At 40.9% G+C, this 23231-nt stretch overlaps 2 protein-coding genes across 2 annotated transcripts in view; one reads left to right on the top strand and one right to left on the bottom strand.

Annotated features, from left to right (window-relative positions):
- Positions 1 to 2464: 2464 nt before the first annotated feature.
- On the bottom strand, positions 2465 to 9742 carry rnaset2 (ribonuclease T2). Its single transcript, XM_062519035.1, has 10 exons — positions 9628 to 9742; positions 8356 to 8431; positions 8207 to 8258; positions 7753 to 7802; positions 6722 to 6779; positions 6541 to 6605; positions 6119 to 6232; positions 5978 to 6023; positions 4591 to 4665; positions 2465 to 4316 (listed from the first exon to the last, which is right to left on the bottom strand). Exons 1-10 carry the CDS (start codon positions 9647 to 9649, stop codon positions 4107 to 4109), a joined length of 768 nt encoding a protein of 255 aa, XP_062375019.1. The 5' UTR covers positions 9650 to 9742; the 3' UTR covers positions 2465 to 4106.
- A 979-nt stretch (positions 9743 to 10721) lies between these two features.
- Positions 10722 to 23231, top strand: part of myom2b (myomesin 2b) — a 25664-nt gene continuing 13154 nt past the window's right edge. Inside the window, exons 1-16 of the mRNA XM_062519034.1 lie at positions 10722 to 10800; positions 12214 to 12316; positions 13321 to 13375; positions 13820 to 13974; positions 14439 to 14525; positions 15964 to 16052; positions 16507 to 16557; positions 16872 to 17036; positions 17799 to 17960; positions 18172 to 18313; positions 18707 to 18906; positions 19023 to 19076; positions 19935 to 20062; positions 20256 to 20439; positions 21342 to 21516; positions 22014 to 22135. Of these exons, the coding sequence (XP_062375018.1) occupies positions 12234 to 12316; positions 13321 to 13375; positions 13820 to 13974; positions 14439 to 14525; positions 15964 to 16052; positions 16507 to 16557; positions 16872 to 17036; positions 17799 to 17960; positions 18172 to 18313; positions 18707 to 18906; positions 19023 to 19076; positions 19935 to 20062; positions 20256 to 20439; positions 21342 to 21516; positions 22014 to 22135 (1852 nt within the window). The 5' untranslated portion in view covers positions 10722 to 10800; positions 12214 to 12233. The remainder of the gene's footprint in view (positions 10801 to 12213; positions 12317 to 13320; positions 13376 to 13819; positions 13975 to 14438; positions 14526 to 15963; positions 16053 to 16506; positions 16558 to 16871; positions 17037 to 17798; positions 17961 to 18171; positions 18314 to 18706; positions 18907 to 19022; positions 19077 to 19934; positions 20063 to 20255; positions 20440 to 21341; positions 21517 to 22013; positions 22136 to 23231) is intronic.

Below are 23231 nucleotides of genomic sequence, written 5' to 3'. Positions count from 1 at the left end.
TTCATTAAAGAAGAAAGTCAATGATGAGCTGGGGTGCTGTGGAGCTCTGGTGAATAAACAGTCTCTGGTGAATAAACAGTCGCTCTACAGTCCAACTAAAATGACTTGTTTTATGACACTAGAATACAGTATATGCACTGTGTTAGCCACGGCATTACGTTTCTCAAGGGTGTCTTACTTGAAGACTTGAAAAACGGGGTTTGACTTGAGTTTTGACTAACCTCAAGCAGTCACATAATGAAAGCTCATCTTATCTGAACTCTGCCTCAAAGTCTATAAAGCAGGCCAAGCTAGTGAGGTTCCCTATCAACCATGGGACTATGACATTGTAAAGCAAACTTACCAACACATGACACACGACCTCTGTGTTGCAGTGATGGGAAAATGTGTAAATAAAAGAATCTCTGAAGCATATCATTGCCTCACAGTGTGTAATTACAATCTGCATCAAGAAACTCCTTTGCAATTTACTTTGCGACTGCATTACTACAGGGCCTCAGGGGACTACCAGAGGTTGACTTCATTTTGAGGACACCCTCAGACATCATTGGACTGACTTCATTGTGTACAGTAGCCTAGTACTGTATTTGCCATATTCCATATCATGATTGCGGAGCATGTTATACAGTATGAATTCAGTTCAATAGAGCAAACTACAACAAAAAACACAGAGGGATAGAATAGTTTCCTGCAAAATGTACTGTGTTGTTTAATCTTGTTTGGTCCCAATCTCACACTTTCTCAACTTCTGTGTTATCAATCTACCTGAATTTACCTGTAGATTAATGCCAAGGCATATCCCCGGCCCCCACCCCTACCAACACACACACACACACACACACACACACACACACACACACACACACACACACGCACACGCACACGCACACACACACACACACACACACACACACACACACACACACACACACACACGTACCATTGGTGATGGTAAGAGATCTTGAGCAGGTTCAGGTGGATTCTCATCTTCAGTAAGTGAGGCAAAGGCACTATCCACAGATAATGTGTCCATGTCTGCACAGACTGTCTCAGGCGTTCCGAACTCCAGACTCAGACGTTCATTTCCCACCAGCCCTCTGGACGCATGGCGGTGACTCATGGCTGATCTCTCCAAAGGGTAAAGAAAGGCTGCGCAGGACCTTAAATCTTCACGGCAGATATGGACCGTCTATAAAGGAGAGGACTTAGAAGGAAGGGCAGCCAGGAATCGCCCGAAGTCCTACATTATTATCTGCCCGACCTGCTCCCAACAATACATATGGGCTTAAAAGCCTGTTGTAGCAAACACACTGTCTTGACTGAATAAGGACCATCCATAAAGAAATGTCAAGGCCATCTGGGCTTCAGTAGAGCTATACCAATCCCATGCTGACCCTCTTGTCTTTGGGACATTCTAGTGGCATCAAAAAGAGAGGAGAGGAGAAGAGAGCGAAAATAGAGAAAGGGGGGAGGGCAGAGAAGGACAGAGAGAAAGAAGAGTGTTTCTAGTGGAGAATGTCCCTCATTAAGAAGCAGTGAAGCAGCGTTGCCATTGTCATGCTGTCGCACTGGCTAAGAGTCAGGCCGTTTGCACATTCAGTGCAGATCAACTTAAATGTGATATTCGGAGGAACGGTTGAATAAGCACGGTGAGGGGCTCTACACGTCATGAGGTACACATACAGTACTCCGACAGCACCTCTCTGGTGGCATGACTTGATCATCTTCATAGCTTTTCACGCTGACGCTGCAACCACTTGTGCAAGTGCCCTGACAGCTATACGTAAAATGACAATTTTTTTTTTTAATAAAGGTGGGTACACCTGCACAAGACCTTGTCATTTTTGCAACAACAAAAAAAAAAAATTGAAAATGTGATCGCACAGCAAATCTATGATACATATTGATATGAAACAACCTGAAGATAGAACATCAACAAATCACCTAACAATGAAGCCCACCATGCAGTGTTTATTGTTTACACATATATCTCCTGTATGTCAAAAGCTCTGGCATAGAGTATGTATGCACTCTATTAATGAAATGACCTCCACGCTGTATTGGATTGATTAATGCCATCCTCAACACTCTCTAGGTACACTGAGCAGTGGATGGCTCAATCTAAAAATAGCGCAGTGTTCCGTGTAATTTAGCTGTCCATAAATCTTTTGGGCTCAAGGTAGACTGTTAATATGAGGAATGAAGGACACAATGGCAGGGTGCAAATCATGCTGTGCTCCAGCATGGCTCTCCTTCCCACCCAGTCTGTACCTTTAACAAGAGGACACACACAGATACACTGTGAGGACCTTTAGCCATCTACTGCTTGAGACTTCAAACATGAGATGGGCAGACAAAACTAATCACACAGTAGCAAAACCGGAGGATATAGTATTCTCTGCATCGTGTAACATTCAGTTGTCATCTTTATTAATAAAAAGCCTGAATTTGGAGGACAAGGAGGGCATGTAAGATTATTTTTTATTGTTATAACATTCGAATAGACATTGCAGTAAAAACGTGCTATCCAGTTAATTATCTACAACACATGATTGTCACATTATAATGCTGATTTATGAAAATGACATGTCTGTGAATGAATGTCTGTGTTATTGTAGTGTTAGAAGTGACATAACAATGCAAGCTCAGGTCTGCTCCCCTCTCCACTACTGCTGAGAGAACCTTTTAGCAAACAAATGCTGACCCCTAGTGGTTACAACATGTACATACAAGAAATGAGGATCAAGGAATGACTGCAAATCAGATACACAACATTTTATAAAAGGTAAACGACCTGAAATAATACAAAAACAAATTAAAGATAAAAGCAATACAGTAAACACAGATGGCATCACAAACAGAATACCACGCTTGAGCATGGAGTGTGATCACAGCATTCAGCTGGTTGGCTTGCTGTAAAATTACAATGTCATTCTACGCCACAACCACCAGTCTTCTCCAAATGCCACTCAGAACTACATGATGAATGGAAGTAGTTGCTAAAGCTCGTTATAGAAACAATTATGTGGGGAAATATACGAAGATAGAATGCAAAATACTAAAAGAAGAGAAAGTAGTAAAATAATAATAATAATAATAAAAAGAAATCAACTTCATCACAGTTCTCATTGAATGCTTAACCATTAGTGCATAGTAGGGGCAAGTATACTGTTCATCCCTTACCCAGAATTTTACTACCATGAAGATGACAGAAGTTGTAAATGACAAATAATGGGAAGTAATAACATAAGGTTACTAGAGACCGGAGATTTCTCTTCAACAACCCTCCCGGTGAAAACACCATTCTAACATGTAGGGCCTAATCCTAACACCAAAATTACAACCTAAAAAATATTATTAGAAATAGCAATAAATTAAAAGTAGCACTTATACTGTGTATCTTGAAATGCAACACAGACAGCACTATTTCTCCCCTGAGGGTGACCTCTGCCTTCTTCAAAATCCATTTTGTTTGATGTCCAGCAAAAGGCTGCTTTTTCATAGCCGCCCATTAAAGTTTAAAACTGTGGCAGGCCACCAGAGTTTTAAAGACGGAGAGGACAGAAAAGGAGAGAGGGGGCAAAGCAGTTGGATACAGAGAGAAATAGAGAGAGAGAGAGAGAGAGAGAGAGAAAGAGCCTAAGTGAAATAGTTGGCAAAGCCCAAAGCCTATCAATAAGCAAAGTTCTCGTGCTTGAACTATACCCATCATGTGGCATGTGGGCGCATGGAGCTGACTCATCAATGACATACACTTTGTGTTGTCGTCGCCGCATTACTTATTCGGACATCCACTATCTTCTGATACCCAAATGCCGTGCCGTCCATTAGCCCTTAAAAATGTATTTAGCCTAGTTATCAAATTATCTTTAGCTAGATATAAAAGTTTGCACTCCGCCCATCAATTAAGTTGGGGTCCAAAGATAGAAAGCGAGAATAAGACACTGCTCGTGATTACTGACCAGCACAGCAATTTAAACAAAGGAGGTAAGCTCGTGATTTTTTACCACCAAAAACCACAATTAAGCTCAGTCAGACACACAACAGTGAATACGTCAAACCCTCTGAACCAGTGTTTCGACATTAGCCCTTAAAAAAGAGGAACTTCAATGTCCTGTTTTGTTCTCCTTGACCATTGGATAGTGCACAGGCGTGCCAAAGTCACACACTTGGAATGGTGAGGGCGCACTGAAGCGGTTCAGGAGAAGCTCGTTGACTCTGCTCCACAGGTCTTCCTTTGACTTCTTGCAGGCAACGGGCATGAAGTCAGTGTTCAAGCAGATCTCAACCTGGCCCAATTCCTGAACATTCTCACCCTACAAACACATACATAAATAATAATTATTATACATTTATGAATATGTAATGGATTGATGAAAGAGTAATATGAATATGAATGAATGAATAAATTAATGCCCATGACTGTATGTACTGTTAGCTACTAGTAAAAAGTTTACTGTAATCTTAATGCAGATTTTGACCAGTCATGAATTTCTAGAATAAACAAATAAATAACTACATACTGTGCATAGATAAATAGTTCATATATTGTATAGATGGTTCAATCTAATGAATCCCAATAATTCATACCTTGGTTGATTTAACACACTGAATCTTTGGTTGGGCACCAAAATGCTGCCAAATGCAACGTTCAATGTCATCAAACTGAAGAGAAACAATGTGCATATATCAACACAGATTACACAGCAATTTCACTTCCAGCACACACATTTTAGACAGATAACTGTACCAGTGAACTATTTTGCTCAAAAACACACACAACACCCATCCACCCACACACAAAAAATCCTGCAGGAACACAACTTTCAACTTTCTTCTCACATTTCAACTTTCAGGATGCAGCCCTCTTTTTCTACAATCTGTTGTCACAGATTGGGTATGAAAGCACACCTTAACTATGCAGATTCTAAGCCTCTAATGAATACATGCTTCAAGCTTGGCCTACTCATAACTGTGTGGTTGGGGAGCCATTCATAGGCTCTCAATGTCTATGCTTGTATCGGTCATGCCAGCACAGATACTGTGGCGGTATGAGGCAGAAATTCAACAGTGCATATTCAGTGCTCACAAAGTGTTTCAAGTCCTTAGAAAAAGAGCACTCTCTGGATCCACACTGGATCCAATTTCCATCACAACACACACACACACACACACACACACACACACACACACACACACACACACACACACACACACACACACACACACACACACACACACACACACACACACACACACACACACACACACACACACACACACACACACACAGGGTTTTAATTTCATGTTTAATACAGCAGCAGTATTAGACCACTGGTTTGCTACACAGAATGAGAGCCAGAATGCCCTCATCAATCCAGTCAGTTCAGGTCATTGATCCCTTGTGAGAAGAGACGAGCACAGACGCCGGAGCAGGGCTACAGCTCTGGAGCGGCGAGATAAGACACGAGGCTTTGCTCTGTGGTCTCATGCTTTGCAGGAAGTCACGGGCTATGAAACAACACTGTGGCTCTTGCAAAGTCACACTATGGTTCCGGCAAAGCCTCGTCCACACACACACACACACACACACACACACACACACTGTGCATGATGTGCCAACCCAACACACTCAACAGCTTTAATTTCAACACACACACACACACACACACACACACACACACACACACACACACACACACACACACACACACACACACACACACACACACACACACACACACACACACACACACACACACACACACACACACACACACACACACTTCAATATCTGAAGCAATCGTGATCCTCAACTGACTGATTTGTTCAAAACATTTCACATATCTTGCTGACATCTTGCATTTGAATGAAGACAACATTTTGTTTTTGTGTATAGATTTAACATGTATTTCCATTAAATAATAGGCATTATTATTTCAATGTAACAGTTTATTCTGCTGTAGCCCATATTTACCTGGTAATTCTGCTCTGAAGGCTCAATGCCAGCATTTTTCAGGGTTCTGGGAAAACAAACAAACAGTTGACATTGTCAAACATACTACTTCTCTATCTACGAACTCTAGCAATTATGGTTTATGACCTTTAGTGTACTTACTTAGTGAGGTCAAACCGTTTGTAGAGTTCAAGAGCTTTGCTGAAGTATTTATGCTGACTGTTGAGGGACTCCACTGAGGCAGCACACGTTCCATGTTTATGCCATTCGTAACTCCTAGTTGAAAATACAGAGAGACAAGCTGCTGTTGATACGGTTTATTCAAGATGTCTGAATCAAATAGAGAACACAAATCACCACAGTAGACGCCCGCTGGTTCTAGCCATGATCTGTTGTTTTGTGGATCAGCATGAGTTTAGAGCCGAGTAATGTCCACAATCCCATGATAACTATGATGATGCTTGTTAAAACTACACTTGGTAAATCTAGCTTGTGGTAATGACAATGTCCATTATGATGCAGCACACTATTATGAAAATGTTGTCTACTAATTTCACTCCAGTCATGATCATTTTTTGACATACCAAAACTGAATAGAGGTTGGATGCAGAAGATTTGGCCAGTATTTTTCCATATCTGCCTTCAGGTCCTGAAAAACAACACCATCAATGGAATTAAAAAAAAAAAGATTAAAATTGTAAAGAAATAACTAAAGGGAAAAAAAATCAATGTAAAGAAGATTCACAACCCAACCAATAAGATTACCTGTACTTCACTTATATTGAATTTCCATGTGTTGTTACAATTCATGCCTGCATTTGGCCTGTATATCAAAGTAAGACAGAGAAACAAGTATATAATTACTTTACATTTCTCATTCAGCTCACAGTCTTTTTCAGAGCGACTGACAGCCACCCCCAGGAGCAACTATGGGTTACACGCCTTGCTCAGTGGTACGTTGACAACCACCCCTGGGATCTTGCACTGATCACAGTCTGAGACCAAAAACGTTTTGGACTATTCACTGGGGAACACATCATACCATTTCTTTACTAAACAAGTCAAATTGATTATAGGGTTCCCACTCCAAATCAAATGTACAATTCTATGATTTTTCTTTGACAAAAATTGGAATGGAATTTCCATGACTTATCATACTGTATAATGAATAGTACAATATACTGTATATATCAACCAATGATTTCAGAGCACCTGCCTGGTGTTCCAGAATCTTTTACTTTTTTAGAGCAGGAAATGAATAAATAGGCACTGAATAAACACAATTGGGCTACTCAAACAAGCAGTAAAGCTAATAAGCATATACTGTATACACACATTCTGCATAGAACTATATGTATTTTGGAAAGCATGTTTTAAACTGCTACAAAATTCCCTGATATTTCATGACTTTGTCCTGAAATGATAAAATTCCTTGACTTTCCATGTCTGGAACAGACTTTCTACAATTCCATGATATTTCAGAATTCCCATGACCCGTGGAAACCCTGTAATTAAATCATCAGTGTTTGGTGTGCCAGTTCATTCTGATTTGACTGTAGTACTTGAAGTTGAAACTACCACACCTGGCCAGCCTTGGTTTTTGAGCTAATTGACTCAACAAACAACCATCTGAAGTTCCAATAAGAAGCCAAGATCCCTTATCACCATCATCATGTCGTATAAAGTGGATTACCAAATGTGAATGTACAGTACATGTAAGCAAATTCACATAATTATTACTGTCAAATCACAGTGAACATGATTACCGCAATCTGATTAATTATGTATCTTCTTACCACAGTCCATGCAAAGTCCAGTAGTCGAGGTGTGGGCTGCAGTGTTCCATCTGAAAGTTGGAAGTTTAGAAACTGGTCATGCATATCCAATACATTGTACTACATTCTTGTTCATAAATACTAAATGGAAAATATGGGACAGTGTTACTGAGAAAATAATTTCACTGGCATCCACTTTTAAGTTAATTTCTTTCACACTGAAGCTTTAGACCTGACTGGCAAGTTTAAAATATATTGTTGTTAGTGATTACGAATCTGACAGTATCATCAGATCACAACACTGTTTATTACTGAGACCAGAACTGAACGTTCTAACGTCACTTATTTTAAAACAGAGTAAAAGTACCTGCAATTACAGTAACACACCAGAGCCACAGGGGAGACAAAGCATTATGCAAACACTTTGGATAACACAAGAGAACTAATGGAAACAAATACACAAATCACTACATACATTACAGAATGTTTGTGGCCAGTGCAGAGTCAGAGTAACCTCGCTCCATGGTCTGCAAAAAAACAAAACAAAGTGTGACCATGAGTCAGTAACACACAACTCAGTACAAAAGTATACAGAAGTATTTTCCTAAGCGCAAGACGACTTACTTGAGGTAGAAGGGGGTCGCCAGGCCACATGCGAGGAACAGAAGTGTCACAAATGCAATCGCTTTCATTTCAAACCCTGTAAAATGTTGAACATAACGTTAACTATCTGCTTTGATTAGGAATGCGAAGGGACAAAACTGGGGAATTTTGGAAATTTTGCCCATTTCATTTTTACAATGGGCATTAATTACCCATTTAAATGTTTAACTATTTACAATAATACGTTGAAATAAAGTGTCAAATACAACTAGCAATCTTAAATTAAATAGATTTGCTCTAGGGTATCAAATATACAATATACATTATTTATGACTCTAAAACTTTAAACTTTAATACCATACCAAGTCATAAACATACTTGACTGGGCTTGGGCTCAAATGCAGCAGTGTTGCTTCAACAGACCTAGTGTGCATACAGTAATTCTACAAATTATCTTTGCATGTGATGGAGTGTGTGTGACTTCAATATACCTGAAGTAAGTAACATTAGTTAATATGCTGTGCGCATGTAATTAAGGAGTGCACCGTGCAGTGTAGGCATTTAACTGAATTTGCATTAAATGCGGTCGTTTTAACCAAGATCATGCTGCTAAGACCCCCCCACCCCCCTACACACACACACACACACACACACACACACACACACACACACACACACACACACACACCACACACACACACACACACACGTCTGTTAAAGGCAAACCTGCAATTTTGTAAATGTCCCATTTATTCGCAAATATCCCCATACAAAGTTTCCAACTTTGAAAATTCATAGAGTTTTGCAATCCTAGTCTTGCAACATTGTGTCTGTGTTCTGAATAGGCTTGAATTTGACTGAATCTCATCGCACAACGCAGACAATAATACATTAACAGTTAGAGTGACTAACCCTAGCTAACTACTACACAAACAGCTGTTAAACTCACTTTTACAGGGAGTATGTTTGACGGTGTCTACTCCTTGGTAAAAGCTAGCTGTCTCATCTTATCTGCGTAAGAATATCATCGAAACGTCATTCCCCCGAGGCTTAAAAATAACGTTATCCTAGATAACTGAGCCGTATTAAAAAGAGGAAAGCAGTTAAACGAATGTTAGTGCAGCCAGAGGGAAAAGCAAAGAGATATAGAGGTAAAGACTTCCCTAGCTCTGCTAGGCTAACCAGCTGTAAACAACATCACTACAACAACAAAAGCCGCTCGCTAGTCAGCCAGTTGTCAAACATGTGCCTTAACGTTGGTTGTGTTAAAACTAAGTCAAATGTACTTTATACCTGTTTTGCCGGAAGATATCATGCATCAGAATAACGTTAGCCTTGTTTCTTGAACCAGAGACCACAACCGCCTGCCTGCTCTCACAACAAGTTGCAATACAAGTCTGAATAGAAATGTTCACACCAAGTGAGTGCGAGTGCATGAATAGTCACGTGACTTACAAACGTCACGAGTAGGATTGCATTTGATCCACCCGACTTTAATCAGTTTATTAAATGACTTTGCTTTAATTTCTTAGAACACAAAACTACCCGCGTTTACAATTTAACGCGTGATTGTTATAAAGCGAAAACATCAGGACGTAGTTTTAACAGTAGGGCTAGACTCAAACTAGACAAGACACTCGATCAGTCTCAGGTAGCCTTGTTAAATCATTTATTCTAACCTTAATTAGGCCTAGGCTACTTTAATTTGACTGCGTAGGCTTGAGGTTAACATCAGAGTTTTGAGATTAACATCAGAGAGGTTCTCCTAAACGTAATAACCATGGGGTAAGATATCACTCTACTGTAGGCTATGTAAAAATAGCTTGGATCAAGTTCAGTTTTGTCTTAAAGTCCACTGCTAGATGGAATCGCAACTCAAGATGGGCTATTTCGCAAAATGAAATGTCTCTTTGTGGGGTATGAGAGTTCAGCAATGTGTGTAGATGATTGTGTGTGCAGGCCTACAGGCTTTTAGAGGTTTAAACTATATTTTGTAATGTTGCTGTAGCCTTGGCCTGCAGGCGTGCGCCTCCATGCCCATGCGCAACGTATAAATCACCAATCTCCAAAAGGTGTTCGGTAAAATAGCCAATGATTCTTCGATTTAGGCCAATAGGATAGCTTCAATTTTCGTGGTCTGCAGTGTCCAACCACGTTGCCTAAGAAAGTTACCCTGAAGCAACAAACTGATGTTCGATTTTAAATATTATATATAAAAAAAAACATTGAAGCAGAGGGGGAAATATGTAGCATAATGCCCCGCGGTCATAGCTGAATCGCCCACTACAAGAACAAAATGAGGGGGAAAGCTGGTGTAAATGCTATATATAGTATTATGCCTATCCATAAATGGGATGCGACGGCGACAGCATTCCCTGTGGGTAATATTTTGTTTTCATCAGCGAGTGGCTCCCAAGCGGGTTGAGGTTGTTCCACCTCTACTTTGCTCTCCTGTAATCTCCCAGGGTAAGTTAGCCTGGCCTATTATTGGGCTTTATTAATTTCTTCTTGTAGAGCAATTCAGAACTGCCTTTAGAAACAATTACGTCCTCTTTAGCTCAGTTTTTTTGGTTTGCAAAAAAGTTAATGTTGTAGGCCTGTAGGCTATGTCATCTTAGATTGGTAGCCTATCCAGTCTAGATTTACAGAAGCCTATTTACTTTATTTCTTTTAATTATGCAGTCTCTAGGACAGTGTAAGATGAGGCAGTTGAACACAAATGGTTTGCGATAGTTGTTTATTTGAGCCTAATAAAATAGACAGCAAAAATAGATATTAGAGCATGGCTGATTTCTGATTTTACTGAAAATAAACCATAAGCATCCTACGCAGTTGAGTCATTTTGTGAACATATGTGTCATGGCAGTAAGTTTCCACTTTATGGTACCAAGTGAAACCTGTTGTTTAATGAGTTCAAGTATGTGGGTGTTGATATTTCTGGTGCCTGAATATCTGAAGTGCAGTGAGTTTCCTGAACATTTTAAGAGCATGTACTGGCAAGCGATTCCTCTGCATGATTACTGTTGAAGAGGGTGGGATGGCCTTTCCTTCACAAGAAAATGTCATTCTTTATTTTGTCCAATATTTTATATTTATTGTAGTAGCCTTGCTTTATGCATTTCTTTACATGAAAGCAGAATAATTGGGAACATTTTGCATTTCTAGTATAGAATAAATAGATTAGATTAATTTTTCAAAGAAATAAAAAGGAATATTTTTTTTTGCATTAGTGCTGGACTTATGCAAAAAGGACATGTTGACAAAGTAGCTCACATATTACTTGTCTTATGTTGCTATAATTTTGGTATTACATTCAGAGCCTTTTATGTTTCTTGCTTTGCCTCCTGTGTCTCTGTTCCTCTACTTCTGAAAACTGTACAGCTGTTTACACTGTTGCATGTATTTATTGTCATAAACCAGAAATGGAACACTCAACCCCACAAACGACCACAGAAATTAAATTAGTTCTGGAACTTATAATGGCACCTTTTACACCATGGAAATCATGAATGGCTACTGTACCGTAGGTACCGGCCTTTCTTGACCCCCACCCAACTCCCCTCTCTCACACACCAACTCCCCCACCAACCCCCCACCCTCTAATTTTAAACCAAGACTGAATTTACTTTCCCTCTGGCCAGCAAATATAATCTACAGCCATTTCTTGTAGCGCACCATTAATTCAGACCCCCTAGCCCTAAGGGCCCCTGGAAATTGAAGAACACAGGGTCCTGAATGTATCACTGGCTTACAATGGGGAGGACAAAAACCACCACCAGCATATGCCAAGATTTCCATTGTTTCAGAAAAGTGGAAAAATCTCATTTCAATTTAGAATGCAGAGATAGTGCATATTTGTATTCCTGACTTGATCTGTAGGTCCCTTGAAGTTGTCAAATATGGCTGCAACAGTTGCCCACAAGAGCTTGAGCCACGACTACCGCAGTAGTGAGGCTAAATATGTTGTCAAAGAGTACTCCAGGTAAGAGACAGGTTGGGAGCTCTTCGAGACTCTCTAAACAACCCGTCTTTGGCAGATTGTTTCAGCCAATTAACATGACTTTAATATTGGCTCAATACCTAGAATAGTGCAAATAGTAACACAAGAATGACACATTAGTTTCTCGCGCTTTGCCTTTTAGTAGATGTGTTGCATAGCTTAACATTTGCTCATTTTGATCTAATGGGTTTTAGAGCTGTATTCTCTAACTCTCCCTGCCAAGGGCACCTTAACAATAATTTCCTAGCCATGCCATCTCTACTATGTCAAAAGCATACACTTAATAATATTTTAAACCAGTAACATAGTATGTGTTACTGTTGTGGTGACACACTGCAGGCCAAAGCTTCTCTGCATAGATATTAATCATATGCTAATGACATAGCTTGATGTAGGCTATCTATATGTTTGTAGCATTATTATAGCACTATTATGTTAACATATAGATATCAATATTCACATGCTTATAACAATCAGTGGTTTTGTGCTGCTTGGGAACAGTCAATGTTATCTCAAGCATGTCATAAGACACAGCCACCTCTGTTGACACGGCAGGTGACAGTGAGTGGTGCTTCATAGTTAGCCTACTTACATTGCTGTATTGTGCTTTTGAGCTCAGCGCAGGGAAATGCATGGGTCACTGGTGTCGAGGTTAAACTCACTGTTGTGTGAGTGGAGAGTAACAGCGCTGCTGACTGCTTGATCAAATGTTTTCAGAAGAGTGAATTAAATTGCACAGAACCCACACCGCCTCTCAAAGTCAATGGCATGGATGTTTGAAATCCCTTGTTTGAATGCATTAGCCTTCATTGATTCTTTTTTTTTTTTTTTTCATCACTAAGTAGATGGTGTTGCTTTAAGATCATTAGGTTTATATAGTTGCTGCAGTTGATAGAAACTGTAAAGTAAAATTGTGTAGGGAATCTGTCCAATGTGAAATGGTTCATCATTATAAAACTTATACTTTTACTTATCTGTGATTATAGCTCTCAAGAAATTGCGGAATACAGGCATCATTTCGCAAAGACAATCCACGACGTGGTAAGTGCCCATGTGTCCTTTGTGCTATATTGTTTATGTTCAAACATTGTTGATTAGTGTGAGGGAGTATACGGATTGCATAATTAGCATAAAATGATAATCATTTCAAATACCTGAAGATGTTTCAGAGGAAATTGAATTAAACTTAAATTACACTTAAATCTCCAAGTATATTGGGTATATATTTCAATTACATTAACAGCATTGATTGTCATGTTTCTTGCAGTGCCATAGCAGAAACTGTGAAGACTCTTTGTTTCTTCTTTTCCAGTGTCATAGCAGAAACTGTGGTAGCTGTTTGTTACTTGTGTCCAGTGTGTTGTGTCCAACTGTTTTACATCCTATTGTGTTCAGACCTTTCTTCTATCTGGGCTGCCTCACAAAGTATCAGAGTCTTGTTGCATTTTCTGTCTGTCTACATAACAGCTCTCTGTTCTCCTATAGCTGCACAAGAAGATGCCAGAGAAGCATATACGTGAGGGGTCCATGATCAGGGGCCCCAGCTTCACGGTTAGGTTGAGATCCCACACAGTGTTCGAGAACACACCAATAAAACTGTTCTGCACCGTGCATGGATATCCAACCCCCATTGTCAAATGGTGAGTGTTTGATCAGTGGAGTATTGTGGTGAACAGTGAAAAGAAGATGTCAGTGTATAGAAATATAGCATTTTTGGAACGGCAACCCATATTATTAAAAAAAGACATGTTAATGATAACAGAGAAAAGTCATGGTTGAAGACGTTCATGGTTAAACTGACACTCAAACTATTTTGTTGTGTGTTAAATCTGCATGCCAGGTTTTGATCTCTTGAGGATTAACTGAGCCTTGTTGACAAGGCTGTGTTACAAGGTTAGTGAGACCTATGTGTCTCAAGTCTTTGGCGTAGACAGAGAGATCCGGTTCCTTTTTTTGACTGTTTGTCTTGAAGGTTGAATGAACTCATGGAAAATGGCAGGTGGAAGTTCAACTTAAGTGCAACAATAACAAGCAAACAAACAGGAAGATGCTAAATAAACTGAAACAAATGCACACTTTGTACTGTTTGTTTGTCATTTTGTAGGTATAAAGATGATGTCCTTCTTGACGTTTCATCTGGAAAATACCTAGTGGACGGCAATGCTGGTGTCCACACCCTTCTGATTAGCAAGTAATGTCTCATCCTCTTTGTGCATGGCCTCAACTACTCAAAAGTAATCAGAAATCTGCATGTTATGTAGATGTACAATGGACTGTGAATATTTATACATTTATTGAGACAAATAATTATGTCCCAGTTTTGCCATTTACTAGTTTTCCCGAAGGAAGAAAAGTGGGCAGAATGTACAATTCCACTTTATAGTGATATGGATTGGAATTTTCTTTATCACAGTGTCACAACATCCTCCGTGAATGACTGTATCTTTCACCTACATCCTTTGCAATACACCCCAACCAGTGGTGGGCTTACTGATAACACGTGTGGGTCCACAAAAGGTAGCTGGGTGAATGGCATCATGCTTTTCCAATTTTGTCCAAGGCGAACTGGAGTACCGCCTTCGTCTTAAGGTTCTGTCAGCTGTTCATTCCAAAACGCTGAGGTCTGTGTCATTCGACACGGCAGCTCCTTAAAGAGGAGGCTGTATCTCTCTGCTGTCACCGTGTCAGAAACACGACGGCACAGGGCTGGCCGGCGAGTCCGCTCTCTCCACACAGTCTGCCTTTTCCCGTCAGAAAGTGAAAGGTCTATGGCAAAGAAGCTACCAACTGAGTGTTGATTTCCCAAAGTTGCTGAAGCCCTTTCACTTTCTGACGGGAAACTGCAGCCCGACGCATTGGTGGCAGTCTGGACGGAATGTAGAGAGTTTTAAAATAGTACTGTGGGCTTGAAGGTCACATTTCAGCCACTATTCTCACTCACCTCCCTCCTTGCAGACTGGCATGGTTGCCATTCATGTCTCAGAGGTTCCCATGTTCAACATGTTTCGAATGTATAAGCAACGTCCTAATGGAGCCCAAGTCATTATCCCTCAAACTCCAAGCATTTGGTGACTGCTAACCTCTGGGGTGATTTAATGGGATCTGCAAAGGCTGGCCAAGAAGGCACTCATCGATCCATATATCTTTGCTCCAATTACACTGTTATGAAGAGCAATTCCAAACACAAACATAAAAAGTCACCGAATCAAACTTTAAACTGAACAAAAACAGCACAAATATCACTTAAACACCCTCCAGTCAACAGTATCCCCATATGGAAGCGTACATATAATTATTAAGCTTCCCTTTCACACAGTTTAGTATATGTAGGTAAAAGTTAGATGAAGATCATCTAACTGTCATTGCATGTATTACATATATTCATGCCAAAGTTTGTGTTTTGCACATATTTACAAATGACTGAATAATATAGGTTGTGAAATCCTGGATGTCAGTCCCATAGACATACAGTATATTCATATACGTATATATATCTATGGTCAGTTCCTTTATGATCAAAAGCATGAATTTAACATTAATTAACACATCACATAATTGACACTAAAGTATCATCAGCAATGAAGAATTTCAGGATTTTCACAAAAATGCTTTATTTTTGTGTCGTATAGATGTGCCATTGCGGACACTGCCATGTACACTGCTGTGGCGTGCAACTCTCACGGACAGGCCTCCTCTCAAGCCTCCATTATTGTAAAGAGTGAGTCCAGAACTGCAACGAGAACTTTTGATGACTTTTGAAGCACCGGCTAATGACGTGGATTAGCTCAGTGTAGCACCACTGACTCACTCCTCAGTTCCCACAATAATAACACTGAATCACCTCTTTAAAAAGTAATACATTTGGAAAGGTCCCTAATGACATGTCATTTGCAATCAGTGCACTATATACTTAATATGGCATAAATAATAGTCAAAATGTTTTATGGTTAAATGATAACTTCATCAGGAAAATGCCTAGTCAGCTTAAGCAATGAGCATTTAATGCAAATCATAATGGATGTTGTAGAACTGTATTCAAAATGTCCACCATACCCGTCATGACATTTTTGCGTAGTGCTTAATAATGCAAGCAGTGTGTGGCAGAATAGTGTAGAAAATGACAAAGTAAATACCTTTAGGTTTATAGTTGGTAACACCTTTCCTTTCTACAGAATTCAAGGAAGAAGAAACACCTTGTCCTTATGCTTGGACACCCTATGAGTGTAAGTTCTGTGCATAAATCGTGTGTTTGGCATTCAGTGTGTCCACGGTTCACAACATGGGTTCGATATTTTTAGAATTTTCAAATGTTTCTTGTTACCCGCAAGGATTCCTTTCAAATTCACACTAATGAACAAAACACATTTGCATGGGACATTGTCAGTGAACATCAGTATATGTCCTCAAGTACTATTTAAGATATTCATGCCGAAAGATACAAATTGCCATATCAATAAAGATGCCATATTCATGCCTCTCATTTATACTCTGGAGGAAAATGTTTATATATATGAAATATTTTTTGTTTGTTTTTTAGTTGCCATTTTGCCTGAGATCACGTACACAAAGATTAACATTACCTTCCTGGAGACTTTCAAAGTGACTTTCGCAACGGAAGGTGACAGTGTCACCATGGCTTGTAAGATGACTATTAGTCCAAATCTTGCCAACTTGCAGCCTCAAGCACTGTGGTACAGAGATGGTAAGGACATGTTTTAGGTTACAGATTTGGTTACAATATCTGTGACTGCTATGAATGTAATTCAGTGTGTGTGTGTGTGTGTGTGTGTGTGTGTGTGTGTTGTGTGTGTGTGTGTGTGTGTGTGTGTGTGTGTGTGTGTGTGTGTGTGTGTGTGTGTGTGTGTGTGTGTGTGTGTGTGTGTGTGTGTGTGTGTGTGTGTTTGTGTGTGTCTACTGCGAATAATTGGCAGATGCACAGCCAGAGAAGCATCAGTGAGCCACATAGGTGGGCGAAGCTGATCAGAGCATATACTGTAGATTGAACTAGCATCAATTCTTTATTGTGACATTGTGAAACTGTGTTTTTTTAGAATCTATTGTTATAATGCACATGTGAAATTTCGTTAATATGATGTACATGGAGGAATTAAGTTATTTGGTCAGTTTACGTCTTATGTTATAAGTTTAACAATCCATTCCAGATGTTGTTCAGAGAACTACCATGCAGTATCTGAGAAATTCAGACAAACAGCCTAGTTATATTTATCAAAAATTGCAATATACAAACATCAGTGTAAAATGCATCAAATACATAACACTGTTGACAATGCTACGGGTACAACCTGCTCTGTCCCCATTCCTCATACAAAAAAAGAAGGAAATAGAAAAAAAGCTGCAGCCTCCAAATCAATTTCTAATCGGGAGGAACACACCTTGTTCCCCAGAAAAAAAACCTCTCTAGCTCTATCTAAAGGCTCAAAATGTGATTTCTCTGCCTCCCCAGAGCACCTTTTGAAGGAATCAAAGTGGGTGAAAATGGAGTCCGGCGGAGGTGTCGCTAAGCTCACCCTTCCCCAGCTCTACAAGGATGATGAGGGCGTGTACACCCTCCGCATGGTGACAAAGGGGGGCGACGCTGTGCACAGCGCCTACCTCTCTGTAGCAGGTAATCTGTCAGAGAGTAATGGATTCTCTGGGCGGCCCTGCCGTCCATCGTCATTTTTAGAAATTCTATTACCCGGTAGCCATTACGGGGGAAAGAAATTCAGAATCACTCGACGTGGGTTTGGCTCGCCACGGAGCCAGAGTTGCTTTCAGCCTGAGGCGTCTTCTTTCTTTCATTCTATTTTTTTATTTCTTTTTTTCCCCCCCTTCAGACGGTCCCCCACCAGTCCCCCAGGCACCTGGGGCTCCGATGGACATCAAGATCCATGATGCCAACAGAGATTATGTCATTGTGTCATGGAAGCCTCCAAACACCACCACTGAAGGCCCCATCCTCGGATACTTTGTAGACAGGTGATTCCACTGACAAGCACTCTTAAAGCGTGATATGAAAAGTGGCTGGAGACTGTAGCTATTTATCTCCCGGTCTAGAGAGAATTTTTACATTTTCCCCCTCGCAGGATAATATCGAAATAAAAACAACTAACGGACTGAGTAATGTAACAAGACAAGAGCCCACTGACAGCGATAAACGATAAACAAGGCTATGTATCATCATCATCATCGGCACTGGACAGGTTACATAACAAGCAAACTATGTGACAAACATAGTTTAGTTCACCTACGCCGAGACTCAGAGTCCTCTCGTCAGTGCATGGCTGAGAAAATAATTTAATCATTTGGGTTGCTTGGGCTGCCTCGACCAGATGGTCTCTTGTTTACTGACTGGTCTGCTTCCTCTGCCAGATGTGAGGTTGGCACCGAGAACTGGACACAGTGTAACGACTCCCCCATCAAGATCTGCAAATACCCAGTGTCCGGCCTGTTTGAGGGACACTCCTACTACTTCCGGGTCAGAGCTGTCAACTCCCACGGCATCAGTAGGCCCTCCAGAATGTCCGAACCTATTGCTGCTTTGGACCCAACCGAATTTGATAGACTCCACGGTAATACATGAGCCAATGCCGCAGGATGGCTTTTCATGTGTTTTACTCTCTGCAGCAGTGCATTGTTCTCAGCAACTGATAGTATTTATAACTCCTGTCCTTTTTTGATTTTTCAGCCACAAAGCTGGGCGGCAAACTTGATGTTGTGACTTACGATGATGACCTTGAAGGTATTATACTGTTCGCAAAGCTGTGAGTCATGTGTTTATGTTTGAGTTCATTATGGTGTTATTGGTACAGGTAGTCATTATTAGATGTATTTTAGAATTTCAGCGTCAGCGACAGTCACGTTTCCATGTTTTTCTGTTTATTTTCTTTTTTTCTCTCTTTCAATAATTAGCAATAATTATGCAGTCTATAATTGGATCTCATCTGAGAGGTGCTAATTAGGTTTTGATGAGAATTCCATCAGGAAGGCAGCATAGAGCCATCTGTGGTATCTCTTTTTCCAGAGGTGCAACATGTCACCCTCATTTCAGCTTGGTTTCTGCCTCAGCTTTAGGACCACAGTTGCTTCTTATTCAGCTCTGGCTCAAAATGAAATGTAGCCAATTTAGAATTCAATTTTTATTTCATGTTTGACACAAAAGACATGGAATAATCTGATGACTCAACAACATTGCAAGTTAATTAATTTCCCTCCCTTTTATTCAGTTCATTTCCATGGCTCTTTCCAAAGTCGATAGTGCCAGCCCACTCACTGGTATTGTGGTTTGCATTCTGTCACATGGGCTCCATGCTATATGTATAGCATTTTTACTGCAAATGTGTACTGTTGCCATATGCACTGATGCACACCTTCCCTTTCCCCCAAAATTGAAATGAACACATCAACCTGCGCCAGAGCTTTCAGCATGTGCCACAAAATAGACACCGCAGTGTGTGTAGCAACCATCGGATGTCATTAGTGTAACTTGGAGGTGCAGACCCTGTGACATTGCCGCTGACATTTCCTAGAGGTAATGCATGGCTGCGCGCTCGCCTCGGATGAGGACAGTAATTCAGTCTGATGTGCATTTCGTCTCTAGCTGAGGGAAAGGCGCCCGGGGTGCCCTCCAACGTCCACGCCTCCGAGGCCGACCGAACATATGTCGTGCTCAGCTGGACTCCACCTGTCTATCACGACCGCGCCCCCATGTGGTACTACATCGAGAAGGTTTGTCTTTGGCTCACCTGTGGGTGTGGGGGTACACGGGTGCACCATATTGCCGCTAAGCTAACATCACACTCCACAGTGATTATCAAGAGGCTTCTTTGTCACTATAGAACTCTGTTACTTTATTATGTCAATCCTTGTTTGTTTGAATGAGATTTTTTGGGGGGGTTTATTTTGTCCTTATTTTCCCCAGACTCTGGTGGGGAGCGGCGCTTGGCAGAGGGTGAATACTCAAGTGCCAGTGAGATCCCCCCGCTACGCCGTGTTTGACTTGGCCGAGGGCAAAGAGTACCAGTTCCGCGCCCTGTCCGCAAACATGTATGGTACCAGTGAGGCCTCCGAGGCCTCCAAAATCATTCAGACCCAGGAGCTCAAGGGTAAGAGAGGGCTGCGAGGTGATTTAATTCATGCCAAAAATCTTCTCTGACCTCATTTAAAACAATAAAAAAAAAAACACCAACTGTGGGCCGCCGTGGTCTAGGATGGCACTGGCGTTGTAGTTAAGTAAGGGATAACGGCCGACGAGGTGACCGGTTCGATGGAAATAATGGCTAGGTGGAGGTCTAGAACTCCGGCGACGTGCGAAGCACGGAGACGGAGTTACCTCCGCCGTGCCATTATTTCCATCGAACCGGTCGACCTCGAAGGCCGTTATCCCGCTTATCTCCCGTTTGTATTCATAACCTGTATATTTAGAACATAGTTTTATTCCACCGTTGCGTCCGTTAACATCGCTAAAACTGTCTTGACTGTGGGACTACTTTCCGCCACATATCAACTTTCTACTTGCAGGACAAAACTGCCGTTACTAGTTCTAAATGGATGGTTGCTATGGCCAAAAGCCAGTCGTTAGTTCTAAATGGCTGGTTGCTACGGCCAAAAGCCAGTCGTTAGTTCTATCTCTGCCGTTGTCAAGCGGGCATTTCCCAGGATTCTGATTAACTTTAACTTTGAAAGATCGCTACTTTTATAGCCTACATGGCATCCAACTAGCTACAATCCACCTCCGTCATATGCTACAATGTTACTATGGTTCTGCACGTCTGTATTTCAGCTTGGATGCAACGTGACAGTTCATTTAAACTTCGCAACGAGTTTGGCGAATTAATATTCAAGTGTGATACGGGAACTACTTCGAAGGTAGCAGGTTATACGAAGTTAATGGCCACCCCATTAGCCAATCAGAGAAGAGAATTCCATTGTTGAGGGAGATAATTAAAAATAATGAGCCCGTTTTTTTCCCTTCAACTTTTAACGTACGGGGGGTTTGATCCGATAGGTGTGCCGTCTGCTCCGGGTCAGGTCGTCGCCACCAGGGAGACTGACACCTCGGTCCTCATTCAGTGGGCCCCGCCGAAGGAGCCCAACAACCTCATCGGGTATTACATCGACTCCTGCGTCAAGGGATCCAAGGACTGGACTTCAGCCAATCACAAGCCACACAAGAAATCCAAGTATGTCCGTGTTGTTTCTTATCTGTTTTGTTTGTTGGTCGGTTTTTGTTTATTCATTTCATTTGTGCGCTTTCATTAAAAAAAACCTGAATCTGAATGTCATGATATTAGAGTGAGTCCTTCTCAGTGCTGTTGGACACAATTATAATATGAAATGCTTTAGTGATGATAATCCTGACCTTGTCTCCTTATTCAAGGAAACAGATGGAAAACTATTTGAATTTCAAAGATGTCAAGCATTGTGATTCACCATGGCTCTCATAAATTCCTAGAAGAAGAACTTTGTGCTGATTATCTTCCAGTAGATTTGCATAACACACACACACACACACACACACACACACACACACACACACATGCACGCACAAATAGTACACTATGTATGAGTTCTGCGCAGCCTTTTTCTCCCATGGTTAAGAGATGACCTCATATCTCCCCTCCTTCTCCTCATTACGGATGGGCGGCCTGAAAGACCCTCTCTCCCTTGGTCTGTTTAGGTTCGTGGTTCAAGGCCTGACTACCGGTGAGACTTACGTGTTCCGTGTTCAAGCCATCAATGAGCTGGGTCTTAGTGATGAATCCCAGGAGTCAGCCCCCATCCTCGTGCGTGCCGCTCTCAGTGAGTATATCGGGGGGGGGGGGGGGGGGGGGGGATATCAGAGGCTGTGTTTGCAAATGTGGTCTGATGAATTATGTTTGATGTTCTGCGAGACAAGACAGATGCCAACCTGGAAATTGAAAATGTTCAGCTGCCCACCTCCACCACCACCACACACTACCATGTGTACACCAGACACAATGCTAGACACACAAGACACACACACACACACACACACACACACACACACACACACACACACACATACACACACACACACACACACACACACACACATTCTTGCAGACACATACATGCTATGGATAAACACAATAATTATTTAGTTTAGATAAATATTATTTTATTCGGGTAATCTCCAAATGAGGCATCAACAAAAGCATAGGAAATAAACCTCTAAATTGGTTAGCAGTTAAACTTTTAGCGCACATAACATACAGTATGTCAGCCGTGTCTGTGTAATATCTCACCAAGTAGTGATAGGAACACATCACAGGACTACTACTCATCACACTGTTATAGCACCTTCTTTCTTCCCCCTAAATGAATAATTTACCATATATACCTACGATTAAAGACTTGTCACTCAGGAGTCAAGCTGTCTCATAGATTAGATTGGCCATTGCTTGGCAAACCATGCATTTTTGGAGCATCAATGCTGAGTGTTTAAACAACTGTTCAAACAGCCATGGATATAAATTAAAGGCAAACACTGGGAGCTGGATCAGTATTAATATGCAGTGCGAGAAGAGTGAAACTCCCATCAATTTGGTCAGGTGCTTAAAGAGCAAACAAGTCTATTGAAAAATTAAATAGGGATGATCACAGATTTGTGATCAACCTGATAAAATCTTTGCCTGTTAGATGTCTGGGAGGTTGGGAAATCGATTTTGTAAACGATGGTATGGGTGTTTTCTTCCGACAAACAAAATTGGTGAAAGGATCCCGCGTAATGAGAGATTCTGCATAAACCTCTGGGACCGTCATAAATGGGGGTTCTGGTGTGAAACGGATTGGAAAAATCTTTTTTTTTCTTTCTTTCTTTTCTTTTCTTTTTTTTTTTTAAAAAACCCCAGAATATTCTTTTTTGTGATGAGGA

This window comes from Sardina pilchardus, chromosome 18, assembly GCF_963854185.1.
Source record: "Sardina pilchardus chromosome 18, fSarPil1.1, whole genome shotgun sequence".
In the NCBI taxonomy this organism is placed as follows: Eukaryota; Metazoa; Chordata; class Actinopteri; order Clupeiformes; family Clupeidae; genus Sardina; species Sardina pilchardus.
This window is presented reverse-complemented; position numbering and strand designations above follow the sequence as displayed.

Coding starts and splice junctions, on each gene's coding strand:
- rnaset2 (XM_062519035.1), bottom strand. CDS start 9,649: ATGATATCTTCCGGCAAAACAG. Junction 7,803..8,206: donor GGCCACAAACATTCTGTAAT/GTATGTAGTGAT, acceptor TCCAACTTTCAG/ATGGAACACTGCAGCCCACA. Junction 4,317..4,590: donor AGTGTGTTAAATCAACCAAG/GTATGAATTATT, acceptor ATGTGTTTGTAG/GGTGAGAATGTTCAGGAATT.